Source organism: Dendropsophus ebraccatus, chromosome 11 (assembly GCF_027789765.1).
Source record: "Dendropsophus ebraccatus isolate aDenEbr1 chromosome 11, aDenEbr1.pat, whole genome shotgun sequence".
Classification (NCBI taxonomy): Eukaryota; Metazoa; Chordata; class Amphibia; order Anura; family Hylidae; genus Dendropsophus; species Dendropsophus ebraccatus.
The window spans coordinates 100,655,006-100,677,459 of record NC_091464.1 but is presented as its reverse complement, the minus strand read 5'-3'; the positions used below and the strand labels follow the sequence as shown (position 1 = coordinate 100,677,459).

The 22,454-nt window shown below is 49.9% G+C and overlaps 1 protein-coding gene across 2 annotated transcripts in view; it reads left to right on the top strand.

The window, feature by feature from the left end:
• PDXK (pyridoxal kinase) overlaps positions 1–22,454 on the top strand; it is a 40,579-nt gene that overhangs the window by 5,966 nt on the left and 12,159 nt on the right. Inside the window, exons 4-5 of one of the 2 annotated variants that reach the window (XM_069945188.1) lie at positions 4,634–4,680; positions 9,577–9,662. In XM_069945188.1, the coding sequence (XP_069801289.1) occupies positions 4,634–4,680; positions 9,577–9,662 (133 nt within the window). Of the gene's footprint in view, positions 1–4,570; positions 4,681–9,576; positions 9,663–22,454 lie in introns of both variants that reach the window. The other variant, XM_069945187.1, reaches the window with a different exon arrangement.

Here is a 22,454-nt window from a genome sequence, read left to right as displayed (position 1 = left end):
TGAGGATTCAGAAACCCTAATTAGAGCCATAAGAAGCGTTATGGGTATTGATGATTCTGAACAGCCTGTATCTATTCAGGATACTATGTTCGGAGGTCTTAAACCCAAGAAAAAAGTTTTTCCCATTCACGAAAATATCAAAGATCTTATTAAAACTGAATGGAAGGAGCCTGAAAAAAGGCTGTTTATACCTAAAGAGTTCAGTAACAGATTAAATTTTGATGAAAAGGATACTGCAACATGGGCCAATATCCCTAAAGTAGACTTTCAAGTATCCAAGATATTAAAAAAGACAATGCTTCCTTTTGAAGATGCCTCTCAGCTAAAAGATGCAATGGATAGGAAAATGGAGGGACTACTAAGAAAGTCCTGGGAAGCCTCCGCAGCCATGATTAATCCTAACATAGCTGCTACAAATGTGTCTAGGGCGCTCTTCATATGGTTGGAGCAGTTAGAGGGCCACCTGGGAGGTACTACCTCGAGGGAGGAGATCCTTAAATCTATTCCTATGCTGAAATTGGCAACAAGTTTTCTGGCAGATGCATCTGCCGAATCAGTCAGAATTGCCGCAAAATCAGCTGCCCTCTCTAATGCAACCAGAAGGGCCCTCTGGTTAAAGAATTGGCAGGGTGATGCAACGTCTAAAATAAAGCTATGTCAAATTCCTTTTGAAGGTGATCTCCTCTTCGGCTCTTTCCTTGAAGAGATCTTGGATAAGGCGGCTGATAAGAAGAAGGATTTCCCTACACCCAAACAAGAGAAAGGTAAGAAACCTTTTCGTCACTATACACAGTACACCCACAGAAGGGATGAGTTTAAAGGTAAAGGCAAAGGAGGAAGATGGGCCTACCCAAAAGGAGGACGTGGCAGGGGATTCCTCCTTAATCCCTCTACTGAGGGAAAAAACAAGTGACAGCTCCAGAGTGGGGGGAAGGCTATCCTTATTCCACCGTCAATGGGAGAAGATAACAAACAACCAGTTCATCTTAAACATCCTGAAAAGTGGGTACTTAATAGACTTCTCCTCCCTTCCCCCCAAAAAATTCTGTATAACCCACTTCAAATCAAAACTAATGATGGATCGTGTGATGAAGGGGGTTCGGGATCTGCTACTATTAGGGGCAATCATCCCTGTTCCCCAGAAGGAAATCGGTTTGGGTCATTACTCAACCCTTTTCCTAGTCCCAAAACCCAATGGGTCTTACAGGACAATAATCAATCTCAAGCCTCTAAACCGATCTATCAAACACAAGAAATTCAAGATGGAGACAGTGAAAACTACCATTCCCCTCATACATCAGGGGGCATCACTAGCAACCTTAGACTTGAAGGATGCTTACTTCCATATACCCATTCACCCTGCGCATCAGAAATACCTCAGATTCGCAGTTCAGACACAGCATCAACTAGTACACTATCAATTTCAAGCCCTACCGTTCGGAATCTCATCAGCCCCATGGCTATTCACAAAGATTATGTTGGAAGTAGTAGCCTATCTAAGGAAACAAGAGATAACTATTGTTCCATATCTGGACGATCTCCTGTTAATCGCTCCATCTCCATCTATCCTTTCTATACAGATTCAGATAACTATTTCTATCCTACAGGATCTCGGCTGGATAATAAACCTGGACAAATCAGATTTAACACCAGCCTGCAGGAAGAGATTCCTGGGAATGATCCTGGATTCAAACCTGCAGAAAACTTTCCTGCCTCAAGACAAGGTGAATGTGTTAATGACAAACATTGCCTCCTTCAGGAAGAAAAAGTCCACCACAATCCGGAAGGCCATGTCGCTCTTGGGTTCTATGACCGCTACCATCCCAGCAGTACCTTGGTGCCAACACCATGTTCGCATCCTACAGGGCGATATACTTCATGTGTGGAACAGATCCCCCTTAACATTGGACAAACGGATGACGATTTCACAAAAAGTGAAGATTTCGCTCCTCTGGTGGCTGAAGGAGCCCAATCTACAGAAAGGTTGCCCTTGGATTCTGGATCCAGTAGTCACGGTGACCACGGATGCCAGCCAATCAGGTTGGGGTGCTCACATTCAGGGCTTTCACTTTCAGGGTCGTTGGTCGGAAGAAATCAGTGCCCAGTCCTCCAACTTTCGAGAACTGGCTGCAGTCTGGGAGTCTCTGAAAATGGCGGAATACCTGCTCCTCAACAACCATATAAAGGTCTATTCGGACAACTCGACGGTGGTAGCATATCTTCGCCACCAAGGAGGGACAAGATGCAAACTTCTGCAGCTGCTATCCAGAAAAATCTTCTCTTGGGCAGAAGGCAAGGTGAGATCTATCTCAGCAGTCCATCTAAGGGGAGTGGACAACAAACTGGCAGACTTTTTAAGTCGCAAAATAATACTCCCTGGGGAATGGGAACTCAGTTCCCAGATCTTCTATCAACTTGCAGACAGATGGGGTTTTCCACAGGTGGACCTGTTCGCCTCAAGATCCAACAGGAAGACAGAAGAATTCTTCAGCCTGAACCTTCGGGATTATCCAACAGCATTGGATGCTCTTCAACAAGACTGGAATTTTCATCCGGCCTATGCGTTTCCTCCTCTACCTCTCATCCCGAGAGCTCTACAAAAGATACGCTCCAGCGATACCACGGTCATCTTCATAGCTCCCCACTGGCCAAAGAGGAGTTGGTTCAGTCTCCTATCCTCCATGTCAATCCAGGAGCCCTTTCCGCTTCCTCTCAGAGCAGATCTCCTATCCCAGGGACCTCTTCATCATCCGGACCTTCAAAACCTCCATTTAACTGCCTGGCTACTGAGAGGTCCATCCTCACAGCCAGAGGTTTGTCCTCTAGAGTAGTAAATACTCTTATGAAAAGTAAAAAAGAAATAACATCTGCCATATACCTTAAACAATGGAAGAAGTTTTGCTCCTGGTGTGGAGATCCGCCTCCGGATTTGACAAAACCAGACATTCCTAAAATATTGGACTTTCTACAAGCTGGATTAGACAAGGGTCTCTCCTTAAGTACCTTGAAGGTTCAGGTCTCAGCTTTAGGATGCATTTATGATACCAGAATTGCAGAGCATCAGTGGATCAGAAGATTCTTCAGGGCAGTATCCAGAATCAAGCCGAAGATAAAAAATCTAACAGCGCCTTGGGACTTGAATACTGTTCTCTTGGGCCTCTCAGACAGACCATTTGAGCCCTTACATGAGATCTCTTTAAAATTACTTACCATCAAAACCGCCTTTCTTATTGCTATAACAACAGCAAGGAGGGTAGGAGAGATTCAAGCCTTATCTATTATACAACCCTACTGTACCATTCTAGATGACAAAATAGTATTTAAATTAAATCCTGTTTTTCTACCAAAAGTTGTGACCAATTTTCACAGGTCCCAGGATATTGTCATTCCTTCATTCTGTGACAATCCGAAAAATGAGAAGGAAGAGTCATTTCATCGCCTGGACGTAAGACGTGCTATTCTTCAGTACCTGGAAACCACAAAACCGTGGAGGAAAGATGAAAACCTGTTGGTCCAATTTCAAGGTCCTAACAAAGGTAAAAAAGCCTCCAAAGGTTCTATAGCCCGTTGGATCAAGACCTGCCATCTGTGAGTCTTACTCGGCCAGAGGAAAAGAAGCTCCATCAGGTCTCAAAGCTCATTCTACCAGAGCCACTGCAGTCTCCTGGGCAGCCAAATCAGCAGCCTCTCTTGAACAAATTTGCAAGGCTGCTACCTGGTCCTCGCCTCATACCTTTTTCAGGCATTACCGGCTGGACGTGGGTACTTCCCAAGACATGGCTTTCGGGAGAAAGGTGCTACACGCTGTGGTCCCGCCCTGAAAGTCTAAGTTGGTATGTCTCCATGTGGTGCTGTCATGTGGACGATGTATAAAGCAAGAATTATTACTTACGATAATTCACTTTTTATGAGTCCATCATGACAGCACCCTTAGATTTCCCTCCCTATGTGTTGTTGATCCTATGGTTTCGTTATAATAACACTGAGGTGGGATTGGGGAAGTGCCCTTTTAACCTCTCTCTGTATTTCCTGTTCCTGTTAGGTCAAGGGTGACATCCTCCATGTGGTGCTGTCATGATGGACTCATAAAAAGTGAATTATCGTAAGTAATAATTCTTGCTTTTGTGTCCATAGAGTTTAGTCATTTACACAGACATCATTGTTCATACTCTGATACATTTTTACACCATTTTTTTGTTGTGAGTCAATATCATTAGCCATAGGGGGGTCATAATATTTATACATGTCGGTATGTCCTGGCTCCATGTCCATTTAACATGGGCCTTTGTATGTTGTGGTTTTAATTGATTTTATTATGTATGTTTTGCACTTTGTAGTCTCTGTGTACTAATAAAATTTGTTATATATTCTTTCATTTTCACATGCAGTTTATTCCATTTTTTCTGGGGAAGTGCCACCCATCCATGTGTGACATGGCTTTTTCTTTGTTTGTTGCTCTCTATACACATGATATACAGGCTGGTTGTCAGCAGTAATTGGTAAACAGTTGTTCCTGTAGTATAAGGTGTGTAGATCTCATGTCTGCTTGCATGTTATTATATTATATCAGTGATGTCATCCAGGGGGCGGGGCTGTGACTACTACTACTACTACTTTTCTTCTTGTCCCATAGTCTGTGATCCCGTCCTGGGAGATAAATGGAATGGAGAAGGATCAATGGTATGTGCCTGTAGTATAAGCCCTCCTGCTACACTACCTGTGTCTATCCCCTCACGCTCTCCTCCTCCTCCTGCTACACTGCCTGTGTCTATCCCCTCACGCTCTCCTCCTCCTCCTCCTGCTACACTGCCTGTGTCTATCCCCTCACGCTCTCCTCCTCCTCCTGCTACACTGCCTGTGTCTATCCCCTCACGCTCTCCTCCTCCTCCTCCTGCTACACTGCCTGTGTCTATCCCCTCACGCTCTCCTCCTCCTCCTCCTGCTACACTGCCTGTGTCTATCCCCTCACGCTCTCCTCCTCCTCCTCCTGCTACACTGCCTGTGTCTATCCCCTCACGCTCTCCTCCTCCTCCTCCTGCTACACTGCCTGTGTCTATCCCCTCACGCTCTCCTCCTCCTCCTCCTGCTACACTGCCTGTGTCTATCCCCTCACGCTCTCCTCCTCCTCCTCCTCCTGCTATACTGCCTGTGTCTATCCCCTCACGCTCTCCTCCTCCTCCTCCTCCTCCTGCTACACTGCCTGTGTCTATCCCCTCACGCTCTCCTCCTCCTCCTCCTCCTGCTACACTGCCTGTGTCTATCCCCTCACGCTCTCCTCCTCCTCCTGCTACACTGCCTGTGTCTATCCCCTCACGCTCTCCTCCTCCTCCTCCTGCTATACTGCCTGTGTCTATCCCCTCACGCTCTCCTCCTCCTCCTCCTGCTATACTGCCTGTGTCTATCCCCTCACGCTCTCCTCCTCCTCCTCCTCCTCCTCCTCCTGCTACACTGCCTGTGTCTATCCCCTCACGCTCTTCTCCTCCTCCTGCTACACTGCCTGTGTCTATCCCCTCACGCTCTCCTCCTCCTCCTCCTGCTACACTGCCTGTGTCTATCCCCTCACGCTCTCCTCCTCCTCCTCCTCCTCCTGCTACACTGCCTGTGTCTATCCCCTCACGCTCTCCTCCTCCTCCTCCTCCTCCTCCTGCTACACTGCCTGTGTCTATCCCCTCACGCTCTCCTCCTCCTTCCTCCCTCCTCCTGCTACACTGCCTGTGTCTATCCCCTCACGCTCTCCTCCTCCTCCTCCTGCCTACACTGCCTGTTGTCTATCCCCTCACGCTCTCCTCCTCCTCCTCCTGCTACACTGCCTGTGTCTATCCCCTCACCGCTCTCCTCCTCCTCCTGCTACACTGCCTGTGTCTATCCCCTCACGCTCTCCTCCTCCTCCTGCTACACTGCCTGTGTCTATCCCCTCACGCTCTCCTCCTCCTCCTCCTCCTCCTGCTACACTGCCTGTGTCTATCCCCTCGGCTCTCCTCCTCCTCCTCCTCCTGCTACACTGCCTGTGTCTATCCCCCTCACGCTCTCCTCCTCCTCCTCCTCCTCCTGCTACACTGCCTGTGTCTATCCCCTCACGCTCTCCTCCTCCTCCTCCTGCTATACTGCCTGTGTCTATCCCCTCACGCTCTCCTCCTCCTCCTCCTCCTGCTACACTGCCTGTGTCTATCCCCTCACGCTCTTCTCCTCCTCCTGCTACACTGCCTGTGTCTATCCCCTCACGCTCTCCTCCTCCTCCTCCTGCTACACTGCCTGTGTTATCCCCCTCACGCTCTCTCCTCCTCCTCCTCCTCCTGCTACACTGCCTGTGTCTATCCCCTCACGCTCTCCTCCTCCTCCTCCTGCTACACTGCCTGTGTCTATCCCCTCACGCTCTCCTCCTCCTCCTCCTGCTACACTGCCTGTGTCTATCCCCTCACGCTCTCCTCCTCCTCCTGCTACACTGCCTGTGTCTATCCCCTCACGCTCTCCTCCTCCTCCTGCTACACTGCCTGTGTCTATCCCCTCACGCTCTCCTCCTCCTCCTCCTCCTGCTACACTGCCTGTGTCTATCCCCTCAGGCTCTCCTCCTCCTCCTCCTCCTGCTACACTGCCTGTGTCTATCCCCTCACGCTCTCCTCCTCCTCCTCCTCCTGCTACACTGCCTGTGTCTATCCCCTCACGCTCTCCTCCTCCTCCTCCTGCTATACTGCCTGTGTCTATCCCCTCACGCTCTCCTCCTCCTCCTCCTCCTCCTCCTGCTACACTGCCTGTGTCTATCCCCTCACGCTCTCCTCCTCCTCCTGCTACACTGCCTGTGTCTATCCCCTCACGCTCTCCTTCCTCCTCCTCCTGCTACACTGCCTGTGTCTATCCCTCACGCTTCTCCTCCTCCTCCTCCTCCTGCTACACTGCCTGTGTCTATCCCCTCACGCTCTCCTCCTCCTCCTCCTCCTCCTGCTACACTGCCTGTGTCTATCCCCTCACGCTCTCTCTCCTCCTCCTCCTGCTACACTGCCTGTGTCTATCCCCTCACGCTCTCTCCTCCTCCTCCTGCTACACTGCCTGTGTCTATCCCCTCACGCTCTCCTCCTCCTCCTCCTGCTACACTGCCTGTGTCTATCCCCTCACGCTCTCCTCCTCCTCCTGCTACACTGCCTGTGTCTATCCCCTCACGCTCTCCTCCTCCTGCTACACTGCCTGTGTCTATCCCCTCACGCTCTCCTCCTCTTCCTCCTGCTACACTGCCTGTGTCTATCCCCTCACGCTCTCCTCCTCCTCTTCCTCCTCCTCCTCCTGCTACACTGCCTGTGTCTATCCCCTCACGCTCTCCTCCTCCTCCTCCTACACTGCCTGTGTCTATCCCCTCACGCTCTCCTCCTCCTCCTCCTGCTACACTGCCTGTGTCTATCCCCTCACGCTCTCCTCCTCCTCCTCCTGCTACACTGCCTGTGTCTATCCCCTCACGCTCTCCTCCTCCTCCTCCTCCTGCTACACTGCCTGTGTCTATCCCCTCAGGCTCTCCTCCTCCTCCTCCTCCTGCTACACTGCCTGTGTCTATCCCCTCACGCTCTCCTCCTCCTCCTCCTCCTCCTCCTGCTACACTGCCTGTGTCTATCCCCTCACGCTCTCCTCCTCCTTCTCCTCCTCCTCCTGCTACACTGCCTGTGTCTATCCCCTCACGCTCTCCTCCTCCTCCTCCTGCTACACTGCCTGTGTCTATCCCCTCACGCTCTCCTCCTCCTCCTCCTGCTACACTGCCTGTGTCTATCCCCTCACGCTCTCCTCCTCCTCCTCCTCCTGCTACACTGCCTGTGTCCATCCCCTCACGCTCTCCTCCTCCTCCTCCTCCTGCTACACTGCCTGTGTCTATCCCCTCACGCTCTCCTCCTCCTCCTGCTACACTGCCTGTGTCTATCCCGTCACGCTCTCCTCCTCCTCCTCCTGCTACACTGCCTGTGTCTATCCCCTCACGCTCTCCTCCTCCTCCTCCTCCTCCTGCTACACTGCCTGTGTCTATCCCCTCACGCTCTCCTCCTCCTCCTCCTCCTGCTACACTGCCTGTGTCTATCCCCTCACGCTCTCCTCCTCCTCCTCCTGCTACACTGCCTTTGTCTATCCCCTCACGCTCTCCTCCTCCTCCTGCTACACTGCCTGTGTCTATCCCCTCACGCTCTCCTCCTCCTCCTCCTCCTCCTCCTCCTCCTGCTACACTGCCTGTGTCTATCCCCTCACGCTCTCCTCCTCCTCCTCCTCCTCCTCCTCCTCCTCCTGCTACACTGCCTGTGTCTATCCCCTCATGCTCTCCTCCTCCTCCTCCTCCTCCTCCTGCTACACTGCCTGTGTCTATCCCCTCACGCTCTCCTCCTCCCCCTCCTGCTACACTGCCTGTGTCTATCCCCTCACGCTCTCCTCCTCCTCCTACACTGCCTGTGTCTATCCCCTCAGGCTCTCCTCCTCCTCCTCCTCCTTCTACACTGCCTGTCTATCCCCTCACGCTCTCCTCCTCCTCCTCCTCCTCCTGCTACACTGCCTGTGTCTATCCCCTCACGCTCTCCTCCTCCTCCTCCTCCTGCTACACTGCCTGTGTCTATCCCCTCACGCTCTCCTCCTCCTCCTCCTCCTCCTGCTACACTGCCTGTGTCTATCCCCTCACGCTCTCCTCCTCCTCCTGCTACACTGCCTGTGTCTATCCCCTCACGCTCTCCTCCTCCTCCTCCTCCTCCTCCTCCTCCTCCTCCTCCTGCTACACTGCCTGTGTCTATCCCCTCACGCTCTCCTCCTCCTCCTCCTGCTACACTGCCTGTGTCTATCCCCTCACGCTCTCCTCCTCCTCCTCCTCCTCCTCCTCCTCCTCCTCCTCCTCCTGCTACACTGCCTGTGTCTATCCCCTCACGCTCTCCTCCTCCTGCTACACTGCCTGTGTCTATCCCCTCACGCTCTCCTCCTCCTCCTCCTGCTACACTGCCTGTGTCTATCCCCTCACGCTCTCCTCCTCCTCCTCCTGCTACACTGCCTGTGTCTATCCCCTCACGCTCTCCTCCTCCTCCTCCTGCTACACTGCCTGTGTCTATCCCCTCACGCTCTCCTCCTCCTCCTCCTCCTCCTGCTACACTGCCTGTGTCTATCCCCTCACGCTCTCCTCCTCCTCCTCCTGCTACACTGCCTGTGTCTATCCCCTCACGCTCTCCTCCTCCTCCTCCTGCTACACTGCCTGTGTCTATCCCCTCACGCTTTCCTCCTCCTCCTCCTGCTACACTGCCTGTGTCTATCCCCTCACGCTCTCCTCCTCCTCCTCCTGCTACACTGCCTGTGTCTATCCCCTCACGCTCTCCTCCTCCTCCTCCTGCTACACTGCCTGTGTCTATCCCCTCACGCTCTCCTCCTCCTCCTCCTGCTACACTGCCTGTGTCTATCCCCTCACGCTCTCCTCCTCCTCCTGCTACACTGCCTGTGTCTATCCCCTCACGCTCTCCTCCTCCTCCTCCTCCTCCTGCTACACTGCCTGTGTCTATCCCCTCACGCTCTCCTCCTCCTCCTCCTCCTTCTACACTGCCTGTGTCTATCCCCTCACGCTCTCCTTTTTCTTCCCATCAGTATGTTCCGGAGGAGCTTCTTCCAGTCTATAGGGATCTTGTCGTCCCGGTGGCTGATATCATCACTCCTAACCAGTTTGAGGCAGAGTAAGTTCCTATGGGTATGTGTGACTCCTCTGTATCTGCTGCGGGTGCATATCCTCATGTTCAGCATGTGGTTGTGTTATGTCTCATGACGTCACTCATGAATGTGTGGCCCTTGGGGATCCAGATAGAGATGTCCACTCTTGCTCTGTGCCTCCGCCTGCAGCAGATAAGTATTGGGGGGGGGGCCTTTGTGTGAGTACTGTATATATCTTCATCACATATATAGATCATCATTAATGAGTTAGAGGTCTCAGGACACCCTCACATTGGTGTCATGGAGAGGTTTTCTTAATGGGGAGGGGGTCATGTGGCCCCGGATTGTCTCAGAAATCCATTGTCGCAATCAGATTTTTAATATTTATATTTATGGTTTAAAAGTTGTCAACAGTAAGTTGGGAAATGTCCCTGTGATACACAGCTATTGGACGTGTTCAGTGTGTTGCCGCAGAGCTCAATAGGAAACGCCGTCCTAACCCTCTGCGCTGCTGCCGCCGCTTCCGGTGAAGCTGCCGCTGCTTGTGTCGGCCGCAGATATTCTCAGTATAAACAATTTGTTTAAAATGACCCTAGAAAGAAAATAGAGCGGTGTGAGGTCAGGTGATCTGAGCGGCCAATCCAATGATCCAGCCACTGTCCAACACCTGCGCCACCCTAATCGGGTAAATATAGAGGTATCTGTGAGAAGGATCGGCTAAATATAGAGGGATCTGTGAGAAGGATCGGCTAAATATAGAGGGATCTGTGAGAAGGATCGGCTAAATATAGAGGGATCTGTGAGAAGGATCGGCTAAATATAGAGGGATCTGTGAGAAGGATCGGCTAAATATAGAGGGATCTGTGAGAAGGATCGGCTAAATATAGAGGGATCTGTGAGAAGGATCGGCTAAATATAGAGGGATCTGTGAGAAGGATCGGCTAAATATAGAGGGATCTGTGAGAAGGATCGGCTAAATATAGAGGGATCTGTGAGAAGGATCGGCTAAATATAGAGGGATCTGTGAGAAGGATCGGCTAAATATAGAGGGATCTGTGAGAAGGATCGGCTAAATATAGAGGGATCTGTGAGAAGGATCGGCTAAATATAGAGGGATCTGTGAGAAGGATCGGCTAAATATAGAGGGATTTGTGAGAAGGATCGGCTAAATATAGAGGGATCTGTGAGAAGGATCGGCTAAATATAGAGGGATCTGTGAGAAGGATCGGCTAAATATAGAGGGATTTGTGAGAAGGATCTGGTAAATATAGAGGGATCTGTGAGAGGGATCGGGTAAATATAAAGGGATCTGTAAGAAGGATCGGGTAAATATAGAGGGATATGTGAGAAGGATCGGGTAAATATAGAGGGATCTGTGAGAAGGATTGGGTAAATACAGGGATCTGTGAGAAGGATCGGCTAAATATAGAGGGATCTGTGAGAAGGATCTGCTAAATATAGAGGGATCTGTGAGAAGGATCGGCTAAATATAGAGGGATCTGTGAGAAGGATTGGGTAAATACAGGGATCTGTGAGAAGGATCGGGTAAATACAGGGATCTGTGAGAAGGATCGGCTAAATATAGAGGGATCTGTGAGAAAGATCGGGTAAATATAGAGGGATCTGTGAGAAGGATCGGGTAAATATAATGGGATCAGTGAGTAGGATCGGGTAAATATAGAGGGATCTGTGAGAAGGATCGGGTAAATATAATGGGATCAGTGAGTAGGATCGGGTAAATATAACTGGATCAGTAAGTAGGCTGGGGGTAAATATAATGGGATCAGTGAGTAGGATCGGGTAAATATAATGGGATCAGTGAGTAGGATCGGGTAAATATAATGGGATCAGTGAGTAGGATCGGGTAAATATAATGGGATCAGTGAGTAGGATCGGGTAAATATAATGGGATCAGTGAGTAGGATCGGGTACAGTAACCCGCTGTGGCCCTGGAGTCTCGCGTGTTTGCTGATCAGTGACACTCTTTCCAGACAGATCACTTGTGAAGGAAAGATCTCTGTTACGTGAACAATCTGTTATCCATCTTGGTTGATTGATACATTTCAGCCAACGAGCGATGGTTTAGGTTTAAATTGTTTGATTTTATCCACTTTAATCCCAGGTGTATGAGCAGCACGAGTATATAGTCCGCTGGCAGTGCACCAAACCAGCCCGCTACTATACCTGCTCCGGCTCATACAATCCCTCTAAGGCTTGGATGTGATGGAGAGAAGCATTCAGCTAAGTGCTTCCCTCACTGTCACAGCAGGAGACAGGCGGATCTTGGCTCTGAGGCCCCACTGATCTCTAGAACATGTCCGAAGGTTTAACCCCTTAGGGACCGGGCCTATTTGGGCCTTAATGACCTGTCTCCCTTTATGCGCTTATAGCTCAGTGATGCTGTAACGTATGCCAACAATTCTGAGACTGTGTTTTCGTAACCTATGGCACTTTGTTAGTGGCAAAATTTGGTCACTGTCTTGTGTGTTTTTTGTGAAAAACCTCAAAATATCATGAAAAATTTGCACCTTACAAACTTTGAAATTCTCTGCTTCTAAAAAAAGAAAGTCGTATCACAAAAATTAGTTACTAAGTCTCATGACCAATATGTCCTCTTTATTCTGGCTAAACATTTCTCACTTTTTTCGGGTGTTATGGGGCTTAGAAATGTATCAGCAAATTATCACGTTTTCATGAAATTTCCAAAACTGTTTTTTTTTTAGGGACCAGTTCTTTTTTAAGTTGATTTAGGAGGCTTTTATCCTGGAAACCCCCATAAGTGACCCCATTTTGGAAACTACACACCCTAAAGAATTAAACTGGGGGTATAATGAGCATGGGGACCCTACAGGGGCTGGAGGAAAGGATTCACAATTAGGCCAGATAAAAAGGAAAATAGAAATTTTCCAATAATATATTTGTTTACATTAAATTATCTCATTTTCACAAACAACATGAGAGAAAATGCACCTCAATATATGTAACGCAGGTTCTCCTGAGTACAACAGTGCCCCATATGTGGGCATAGACCACTGTACAGGCGCACAGCCGGGCTCAGAAGGAAGGGAGCGCCAATTCGCTTTTCCATTGCAGATTTTGCTGAAGAAGTTTCTGAGCGCCAGGTGCGTTTGCAGAGCCAAAAGTCACCTCATTTTAGAAAGTGCACCCCTCAAAGAATACATTTTGGGGTGTGGTGACCATTTTGACCCCACTCGTATTAAAGGAAAGTATTCAAAACTAGACCGTAAAAATGAAAAAATTAAATTTTCATAATATGTTTTAGTTTGAAATTTCTCAATTTCACTAGGAACGGGGGAGAAGACACACCCCTAAATTTGTAACGCAGGTTCTCCTGAGTAGAACGGTACCCCATATGTGGGCATAAACCACTGTATGGGCACACAGCCGGGCTCAGAAGAAAAGGAGTGTAGTTTTGCTCTAGCAAAACCGCAGCTAGTATCGGTTATTAGAATAGCAAAATTGCTAAAAAAAAAAAAAAATTAAAAATTGAGATTACAGGTAATCTGGGGTGGTGATGGCCAGTCTGTGGCAATCTGGGGGTGTTTACTGGCTATCGGAGGTGGTGATAGACAATCGAGGGGGTTATGGGCAGTCTGTGGCAATCTGGGGTGGTTACAGGTAATCTGGGGTGGTTACAGGTAATCTGGGGTGGTTACAGGTAATCTGGGGTGGTTACAGGTAATCTGGGGTGGTTACAGGTAATCTGGGGGGGTTACAGGTAATGTGGGGGGGTTACAGGTAATGTGGGGGGGTTACAGGTAATCTGGGGTGGTTTACAGGTAATCTGGGTAGGTTACAGGTAATCTGGGGTGGTGATGGCCATTCTGTGGCAATCTGGGGGTGTTTATTGGCTATCGGAGGTGGTGATAGACAATTGAGGGGGTTATGGGCAGTCTGTGGTAATCTGGGGGGGGGTTACAGGTAATGTGGGGGGGTTACAGGTAATGTGGGGGGGTTACAGGTAATGTGGGGGGGTTACAGGTAATGTGGGGGGGTTACAGGTAATGTGGGGGGGTTACAGGTAATCTGGGGGGGGGTTACAGGTAATGTGGAGTAGTTACAGGTAATCTGAGGGGGTTACAGGTAATGTGGAGTGGTTACAGGTAATGTGGAGTAGTTACAGGTAATCTGAGGGGGTTACAGGTAATCTGGGGCACTTGACTTTTTATCCCGTTACCAATGATTTATGGTGACAGGGGAAAAAAGCATTTGGAACAAGTGATCAGCTGTATATAGTATATACCACTGATCACTTGTACCAGGACCACACTGGGTGGTCGCTGATCATTGCCCCATGCACCTCCGGTGGTCGCTGATCATTGCCCCATGCACCTCCGGTGGTCGCTGATCATTGCCCCATGCACCTCCGGTGCTCGCTGATCATTGCCCCATGCACCTCCGGTGCTCGCTGATCATTGCCCCATGCACCTCCGGTGCTCGCTGATCATTGCCCCATGCACCTCCGATGGTCCCTGAGCATTGCCCCATGCACCTCCGGTGCTCCCTGATCATTGCCCCATGCACCTCCGGTGCTCCCTGATCATTGCCCCATGCACCTCCGGTGCTCCCTGATCATTGCCCCATGCACCTCCGGTGCTCGCTGAGCATTGCCCCATGCACCTCCGGTGCTCCCTGAGCATTGCCCCATGCACCTCCGGTGCTCCCTGAGCATTGCCCCATGCACCTCCGGTGCTCCCTGAGCATTGCCCCATGCACCTCCGGTGGTCGCTGATCATTGCCCCATGCACCTCCGGTGCTCCCTGAGCATTGCCCCATGCACCTCCGGTGCTCCCTGAGCATTGCCCCATGCACCTCCGGTGGTCGCTGAGCATTGCCCCATGCACCTCCGGTGCTCCCTGATCATTGCCCCATGCACCTCCGGTGGTCGCTGATCATTGCCCCATGCACCTCCGGTGCTCCCTGATCATTGCCCCATGCACCTCCGGTGCTCCCTGATCATTGCCCCATGCACCTCCGGTGGTGGAGAGAATGGGACTTTGATCGTGTTCAGGAATCCATCACTGTGAACAAACAGTCTGTTCAGAGTAATGCCAGCTATCTTCCTAACAAAAACCCACAAAAACTGTCGCCACATTGCAAGATCCATAGCGTTCTTATCGTTTGCGCGACAGAGCTGGTTTTTGGCTCATTTTTTGCGGTAAGATGTGTAGTTTCTATTCATACCAAGTTTTATATGTATAGGACTTTTTGATCTTTTTTTTTTACGTATTTTCTAAAGCGGATTAATAAAATACAGCAATTCTGTTGCTGTTTTTTTTTTAAATTACAGCGTGTGTCGTGCGATATATTTAGTTTTATAGATTGGGTTGTTACAGACGTGACGATACTAAACATGTATAGGTTTTGTGGTTTTGATCTGTTTTATGTAACGGTTTATAGTGTATAGGGAATATAATGCATTTTATTATGAGGGGGCTGGGGAGGGATTTTTTGTGTTTTGTGCACTTTTTTTTACTTTTACACTAGTGTAATACTGTACAGTGATCTGTGACCACTGATACAATACATTGTACTACTACGGTAGTGCAGTGTATTGTATTATGCATCATGCTGACAATCTGCATAGCCATGCCTGTCAGCATGATAGCATGTCCATGGTAATCCTGGGGGCCTTCATTAGGCCCCTGGGATTACCATGGAGACCATCGATGGACCGGCAGCCACCACGGTATACCCGTGGCAGCCACCGGAACCCAATACATGCCGCTGTCATGATATGACAGCAGCATTCAATGGATTAAACTACCAGGAGTGGAGTAGTTTAAGGGGGAGATCAGCTGTCACTCTGACAACTAATCCCCCGCTTTGCCGCCGCAAGGGGGCAGCAGAGCATTCCGATACGTACGCCGCTAAAAGGTGTACGTGTCGGAACAAAGCCCATTAGTGACCACCGTGAAAATATGTTTTGGCGGTCACTAAGGGGTTCATGTAATATTTGTATTGCCAGCACCATTACGCACGCGGCCATACTAAATGTGTATTTTATTTTTTTTACATTTATTATTGTATTAGGGGCTATGGGGCGTATATATAAATTTTATTTTATTATAAATGTATTTTGTGTGTGTTTTTTTTTGTTTGTTTTTTTTTTGCGCATTCGAGCGCATAGTTTATTAACAGAATATATAGAACAGAAAGAAGCGAGATAACGATACATAAACAGTAAGGCACGAGACAATAGCAGGGTTAACAGAGTTATAGGTGTTATCGCATATCGTGAGATACCCAAGTCCATTCCAGTGGGAGCCAGAAGAACATCAATGACATACAAAACTTTCTGAAAAAGTAACAAATAAACAGGCGCCTAAGGCTGGTAATGATGATGTCAGGTAAATCGGCCCTACCTGGACCAAAAACATAAGTAACATCGGAAAACCGTAACAGCGGTTAGAAAAGGATCGATAAGGCGGGCTCTCACTCCCGAACAGGAGCCAGGGGACTGAAGGAGGCAGGGAGGGGAAGGGGGGGGGAGGGAGGGGGAAAGAGGAAAAAGATAAAGAAAGAGGGTTCAAGAGCTACCCGAGGAGGCAGACAGGTATTCGGGTGAGTCCACAAACTCCAACCAGCACCGCCACACCTTATAGTGGCGATCAGCATTATCCTTTGTGTCTACTGCTAACTCCTCCATTCGGCATAAATAGAGGATCTCCTTGAACCAGTCTTTGATGCTAGGGGCTCTGTCCGTTTTCCACATGCGCAGGATTACAGACCTAGCCGCCTGAAGGAGAAACCTCAAAAGGCCTGTGGCTAGGTGCCTAAGCCTACCCAGTATCATGGACAGAAGGAGGGGGGCCGGGTCATTTTCAAGAAGGGTGCCCGTGAGGGAGTGGATAAGTAACGGCTAGCCAAAAAGGCTGAAGCCTCTTACATCCCCACCATATGTGGGTCATGGTGCCCCTCGTCTCCCCACACCTCCAGCAGAGATCAGGGACAGTCGGGTATAGCTTCTGTAAGAGAGCCGGCACGCGGTACCACCTTGACATAATTCTAAAGTTTGTCTCTTGAGCCCGGGTGGAGATGGAGAACTTGTGACACAGTGTGAATGATCTCTGCCAGTCAATCGTTTCAAAGGTGCGACCAATCTCTCTCTCCCAGCCTTTGGTGTATGAGGGAAGACCCCCAGAGCCAGCATTAAGAAGTTGGTCATAGATTAGTGAGACCGTGCCGGTGTGAGGTGTGGCTGAGTGACACAATGCCTCAAAGGGGGTCAGTGCGCAGTTCGGACAAAGTCAATTGAAATTAGAAGAGAAAGTGTTGAAGCTGGCAAAATTGCAGAAGGCGTTGAGGGGTGCGTGCAGGTGCAGGGACCAGGTCTTCATAAGGGAGTAATCGCCCGTATTTGGCAACATGGCACAATCGCAGGGCGGGGAATCTATCACGTCCCAGAAAAGAGGAGCATAGGGTGCCCGGCAGGAAGTCTGGATTACCTAGTAGGGGGGTAAGAGGGCCACCCTGTTGTATAAGTTTTGCGGACTGACCCTGATGGATGAACATCCTAGCCAGGGACTGGGAAACTATAGGCCAGTGGTGGGTGCGGCCAGCACGCAGGGCGGCGCGTGGGAGCCAGGGTATCGTGGCAGGGTCCACCCTAGAAAGGAACATTCGAGCAGTACCCACTGCTTTGTGGAGCCATGGTGTATGCAATCCAGGATTCTCGTGGAGGTTGCTGCTAAGTAGTAGAGAAAGCAGTCTGGCAAAGCCTGCTTGCGTCTCACCAGGATGGACTGTGCCACTCTAGGGGAGCCCCGTGACCAAACAAATGTGCGGAACAGTTTATGTAGGTGGATGAAAAATTGCTTCGGGATGTGTGTGGGAATCGTTTGGAAGTAATACAGCAGACTGGGGAGAATCGTCATTTTAAGGGAGTTGATCCTTCCGAACCAGGAGATGTTGCTCTTATCCCATCTGTCAAGGTCGAGTTTGATGTCCCGAAGAAGGGGAGGGTAATTGAGAGTATAAATGGAGTCGGGGTCTGACGGGATCTGGACCCCCAGATATTTAAAGGAGGAAGATTGCCACTTAAAGGGGTATCGCCCCTGCAGGGACCGGGTTGAAGACTGGGGGAGGGAGATGCCTAAGGCCATGCTTTTAGAAAAGTTTATATTATAATTACTAAATTTGGAGAAGTCTTCGAGGTCGGAATAGCAGCAAGTCGTCTGCAAAAGCGGAGCACTTATGCTGGACCTGCGTAGGGGTGCGGAAACCAGTAAAGTGGGGGTTCTTTCTCAACGCTATAAGGAGGTGCTCCATACATAGGACGTACAATAGAGGGGATAGGGGGCAGCCCTGCCTGGTGCCATTTCTGATTGGGAAGGGTTGGGACAGGGTACCATTTATTTTAATTTGGGCATGGGGGTTAGTATAAAGTGCCATGATTCTCCCTAACATAACTGGTCCTATACCAATTTGGGTTAGAGTCCCCTCGAGGAATCCCCAGTCCACCCGGTTGAAGGCCTTCTCCACATCTAAAGACAACATCATGAGGGGGGTGTGGTGTCGATGGGCGTGAGTAAGGATGGAGAATGTCCAGAGAGTGTTATCACGAGCCTCCCGCGACAAAACAAACCCGACCTGGTCCGGGTGGACTAGGGAACCCAGGAGGACCGCCACCCGCTGAGCAATCAGCTTGGCAAACAGCTTCGCATCTAAATTAATTAAAGAAATTGGCCTATAACTAGAGCACTACAAGGGGGGGTCCTTGCTGTCCTTGGGCAGAACAATGATGTGAGCTAGCAGGGCTGCGGGGGGGGAAGGGGGAGGTGGGAGAGACAGAATTGAAGGCGGAGAGAAGGATAGGAGACAGCTCGGATTGGAATGGTTTAAAGATACGGCCTGTGTAGCCGTCTGGGCTGGGACTTTTACCGTTGGGCATGGAAGATATGGCAGACTGAAGCTCATCCGTGGTGAAAGGGACTTCTAAACAGGCCGCCTCTTCAGTGGAAAGTGTGGGGAGGGCTGTGTCTGAGATGTATTGGTGTAACGTGCGGGTGGGTGGAGAGGCAGCCGCCCCAGGAGGAGGTAGATTATACAAATTCTGGTAATAGGAGCGGAATGCCTCAGAAATATCAGCAGTTAAGGGACTGGTGGTGTTCGGGGAGCTCTTAATGGAGGCAATAAATGTAGAGGACCGACGGTTTCGCAGGATTTTTGCCAAGAGGCGACCGGGTTTGTTCCCCCACTCATAGACCGACTGGCCACACAACTGCTGGTATCGTTTATATTTCCTGTCCAGGAGCGCCTTTATCTCGTGGCGTGTTTGGATAAGCTCCCGAAGTGTCGATTCAAGGAGCGAGCGTTTGTGCAAGTTTCTGGAGAAGGCGTTTCAATTTAGCTGCTGCCGCGTGCTTCAGGCGGGCACCATGTTTGATCAGAACTCCCCGCAACACGCACTTGAGCGCCTCCCATTTAATCTGGGGCGGGGTATCGTCTGAGGCGTGATCAATTTGAAAGTTGGAGATGGAAGTCTTTAAATCGGCCACGCATAGACTGTCCTGGAGAAGGGATTCGTTCAGCCGCCATGTGAAGGGCGGCCTACGAGATAGGGGAAGGGATAAAGTGCAATGTGCTGGCGCGTGATCTGAGTGGAGTATATGTCCTTTGTCGGTAGATATCAAGGAGGGTAAATGATGGTGTGAGAGAAGTATAATAATCTAGTCTACTATATACTTGATGAGGGTGAGAGTAGAAAGTGAAGTCACGGTCCTGCGGGTGAGTTATGCGCCAGATGTCGCTCAGCTGATGTGCATGCAGCTGGCGGCGCAGCTTGTTGAGCTTGTTGTGAGGGAGGGTGGAGTGGCCCGAGGAGGTGTCTTGAAGAGGCTGGAGAGAGAGATTGAAGTCGCCCATCAGCAGCAGCATACCTTCCGCAAAAACAGAAAGATCATCAAGTACCTTCAGGAGAAAAGAGACTTGGTCAGTATTCGGAGCATATACATTAGCTATCGTAACAATCTGGCCCTCTATTTTACACTTGAGGAACAGGTATCTCGCCATGGTGTCCGAGAGGGTGTCAATCACCGTGCATGGCAGGGATTTGTGGATGAAAATGGACACCCCTTTAGATCGGCGCTCTGGGTTAGCGTTGTGATAGCAGGTTGGGAAATACCGGTTTCTCAGTGTGGGGATATGGTTCTTCTTAAAATGTGTTTCTTGGAGACACAAAACATGGGTTCTTTGCTTATGGAAGGAGTAGAGGATTTGCGTCCTTTTCTCGGGCGTGTTAAACCCTTGGACATTAAATTATAACAATTTAAAGTGTAACTGTCATGTGTTTTTTTTTTTTTTTTTACTTGCATAGATTAAGCGTTTTCAAATTAATTACTAATATACTTTTATCAGCTTTTCTTGTCATCTAGTCCAATTAATCTTGACTTTTATCCTCCCCCCCCCCCCCTAGCCTTTGTTATCTGCACAATCTTTCACAGCTTTTCAATAAAATCCGTCTTCCCATTTTCTGCCTTTGTGAAGACGGATTCTCTCTGAGCACCTCCCTCAGAGCCTACGTGCGCGCTCCCGTGTAGAAGCCGATGCCCAGCCTGTACAGGGACATAGGAGCTGTGTCATAGCTCCTACTACATAGAGAGAGGTGCTGCCGTCCCAATCAGAATCTTCACAAAAGATCTCCCTGCTCTTTGAAGCTGACAGCTCCCTCACATCCCACTGCAGTGACTAGGAGAGGACGGACTGAGAGAATGTGATGATTACATGCAGGGAGTCTGGACAGCAAGAGAGGGGTTAACTGACCTGCCCTCCTCTCTTGCTGTCCAGACTCCCGCCATGTAATCATCACATTCTTATCTCTCAGTCCGTCCTCTCCTAGTCACTGCAGTGGGATGTGAGGGAGCTGTCAGCTTCAAAGAGCAGGGAGATCCTTATGTGAAGATTGAATGCCGACAGCCCAGCAAGGCTTCATCTTGTCTTCATCTCCACTTTCTCTTCTGCTGTGCAGCCCCTCCCCCTCCCCTATGCACAGATGGCATACACGGCAGCAGGAGAGAGCAGGGGTCACTGCAGAGGTGGAGGTGGTGCTGCTGCAGCTTCTCCCTGCAGATTTCTGCATCTTCATCTCTGTTACATGTGTGGATTTGTGTGGAGAGAGGGAGCCATACCAGGAGCTGATGCAGACCAGACCATTCCAGTACAGGGGGATGGAGGAGGGGGCATTACTTTTCAGTAGTAGGTCCTGCTGCCCTTCTTTCATTACTATAGGAGTGTGCAGGACATCTGCAGCTGCAGCAAGACCACCACTCCCATCATGGTATGAAAGTGAAAGCATCATGGGAGTGCTAGTCTTTCTACAGCTGCAGATACTATAGTTGGAGACAAACAATAATCAGAATTAGTGTTGTGGAAGTGCTGTATGTATAACAAACGTATTTTATTATATTAACCATAATGTCCACTATTTCTCTGCTGTACCATCTTCTAGCTATTCTGGTGTGACTGTATTCGGCATAGGCTGTGCTATGAGAATGGGAGGGGGGGGTGTCAGAGCTTGCAGTGCTCTGATTGGTCTGTCCTCTGTGCTCGCTACCGGCTGGTTTGTGGTGGATTATGGGTAGTGAGGGAAGGCTGCGTGAGGCAGAAAGGAAGGGCAGACATCATCAAAGGAGGATCCCGCCCACCAGCCGAAATACAGGACAGTTAGTGAGGCGGCAGCTGCAGCATGTACAGGGGATGGAAAAGGTACTAAACCAAATGATTTCAGCTAAATGACTGGATGTATGATTATACCTAGGCATAATCTACTGTTTGACTGGGGTGGTGTAATTTGGGCCTGGAAATGACAGTTAGGGGAGTAGGGAAGAGAGCCCGCCCTAGTGGACAAGTAAAGTAACAAAAAACAACTAAAACACTAAGACAATAAAAACCAGGGAGAACAAAGAAAGCAACCAGAACCGTAAAGTTGCCAGGTGACTAGATTGTACAGCACAGATCGCTTATTCAACGGCGCAAACCACTGCGCTTGGTGACCTATTGGGGGTGTGAGCAGCGCCGGGTAGGAGCGCTGTTAACTACGGGGGTAATGATGCAGGAGAGGGTGGCAACCTGCTCTGAAGGCATTAGGACTAACATAACAAGGGGGGTAGCATACAGGCGAGACTATGGCGCCGGTGTTGAGGGGAACACGGATAGCAGTGTCAAGAAAATGTTAGGCCCGACTGAGGCGACCAAGTGGGTGTAAGCCCGAGCACTAGAGACACGTTTACTCAGCCTTAAGTCACTGTTCGGGCAGCTGGGAGGACTCTCTCCTGGCGTGTCTTGGTGGTCGTTGCGGCAGAGGTGAGGCTCCCCTGAGTCTGGAGGGGCCCGCCCCGGGGCCAAAGGCTGTATCCAAGCGTTGCGGTGGTGTGTGCGGGTCTTTGAGGAAGGCAGTCCATCCCGACAGGTCGGGGGCAGGTATGTCAAGAGCCCTGAGGAATTCCGGCAGTTCTGCGGGGCATCGCAAAGTCGTCGTCCTGGTGCCAGCTCTGACGATCAGGGCAAATGGGAATCCCCATCTGTAGGGTATGTTTCTAGCTTGTAGTTGAAAGAGAAGAGGTTTTAGAGTAGCCCTTTGTCGCAAGGTCCGGAGGGATAAGTCCGGGAACAGCTGGAGTCGTGCCCCATCGAAATCAATGTATCCCTGCAGTCTCACCTGTTTCATAATCTCTTGCTTGACAGCGAACCGGTGGATTCTGCAGATTACGTCTCTGGGGAACCTGGGGTCGGAACTGGGGGCACGTAGTGCCATGTGGGCACTGTCTATTTCCAGTGGGGCATCCACAGGTTTGTTA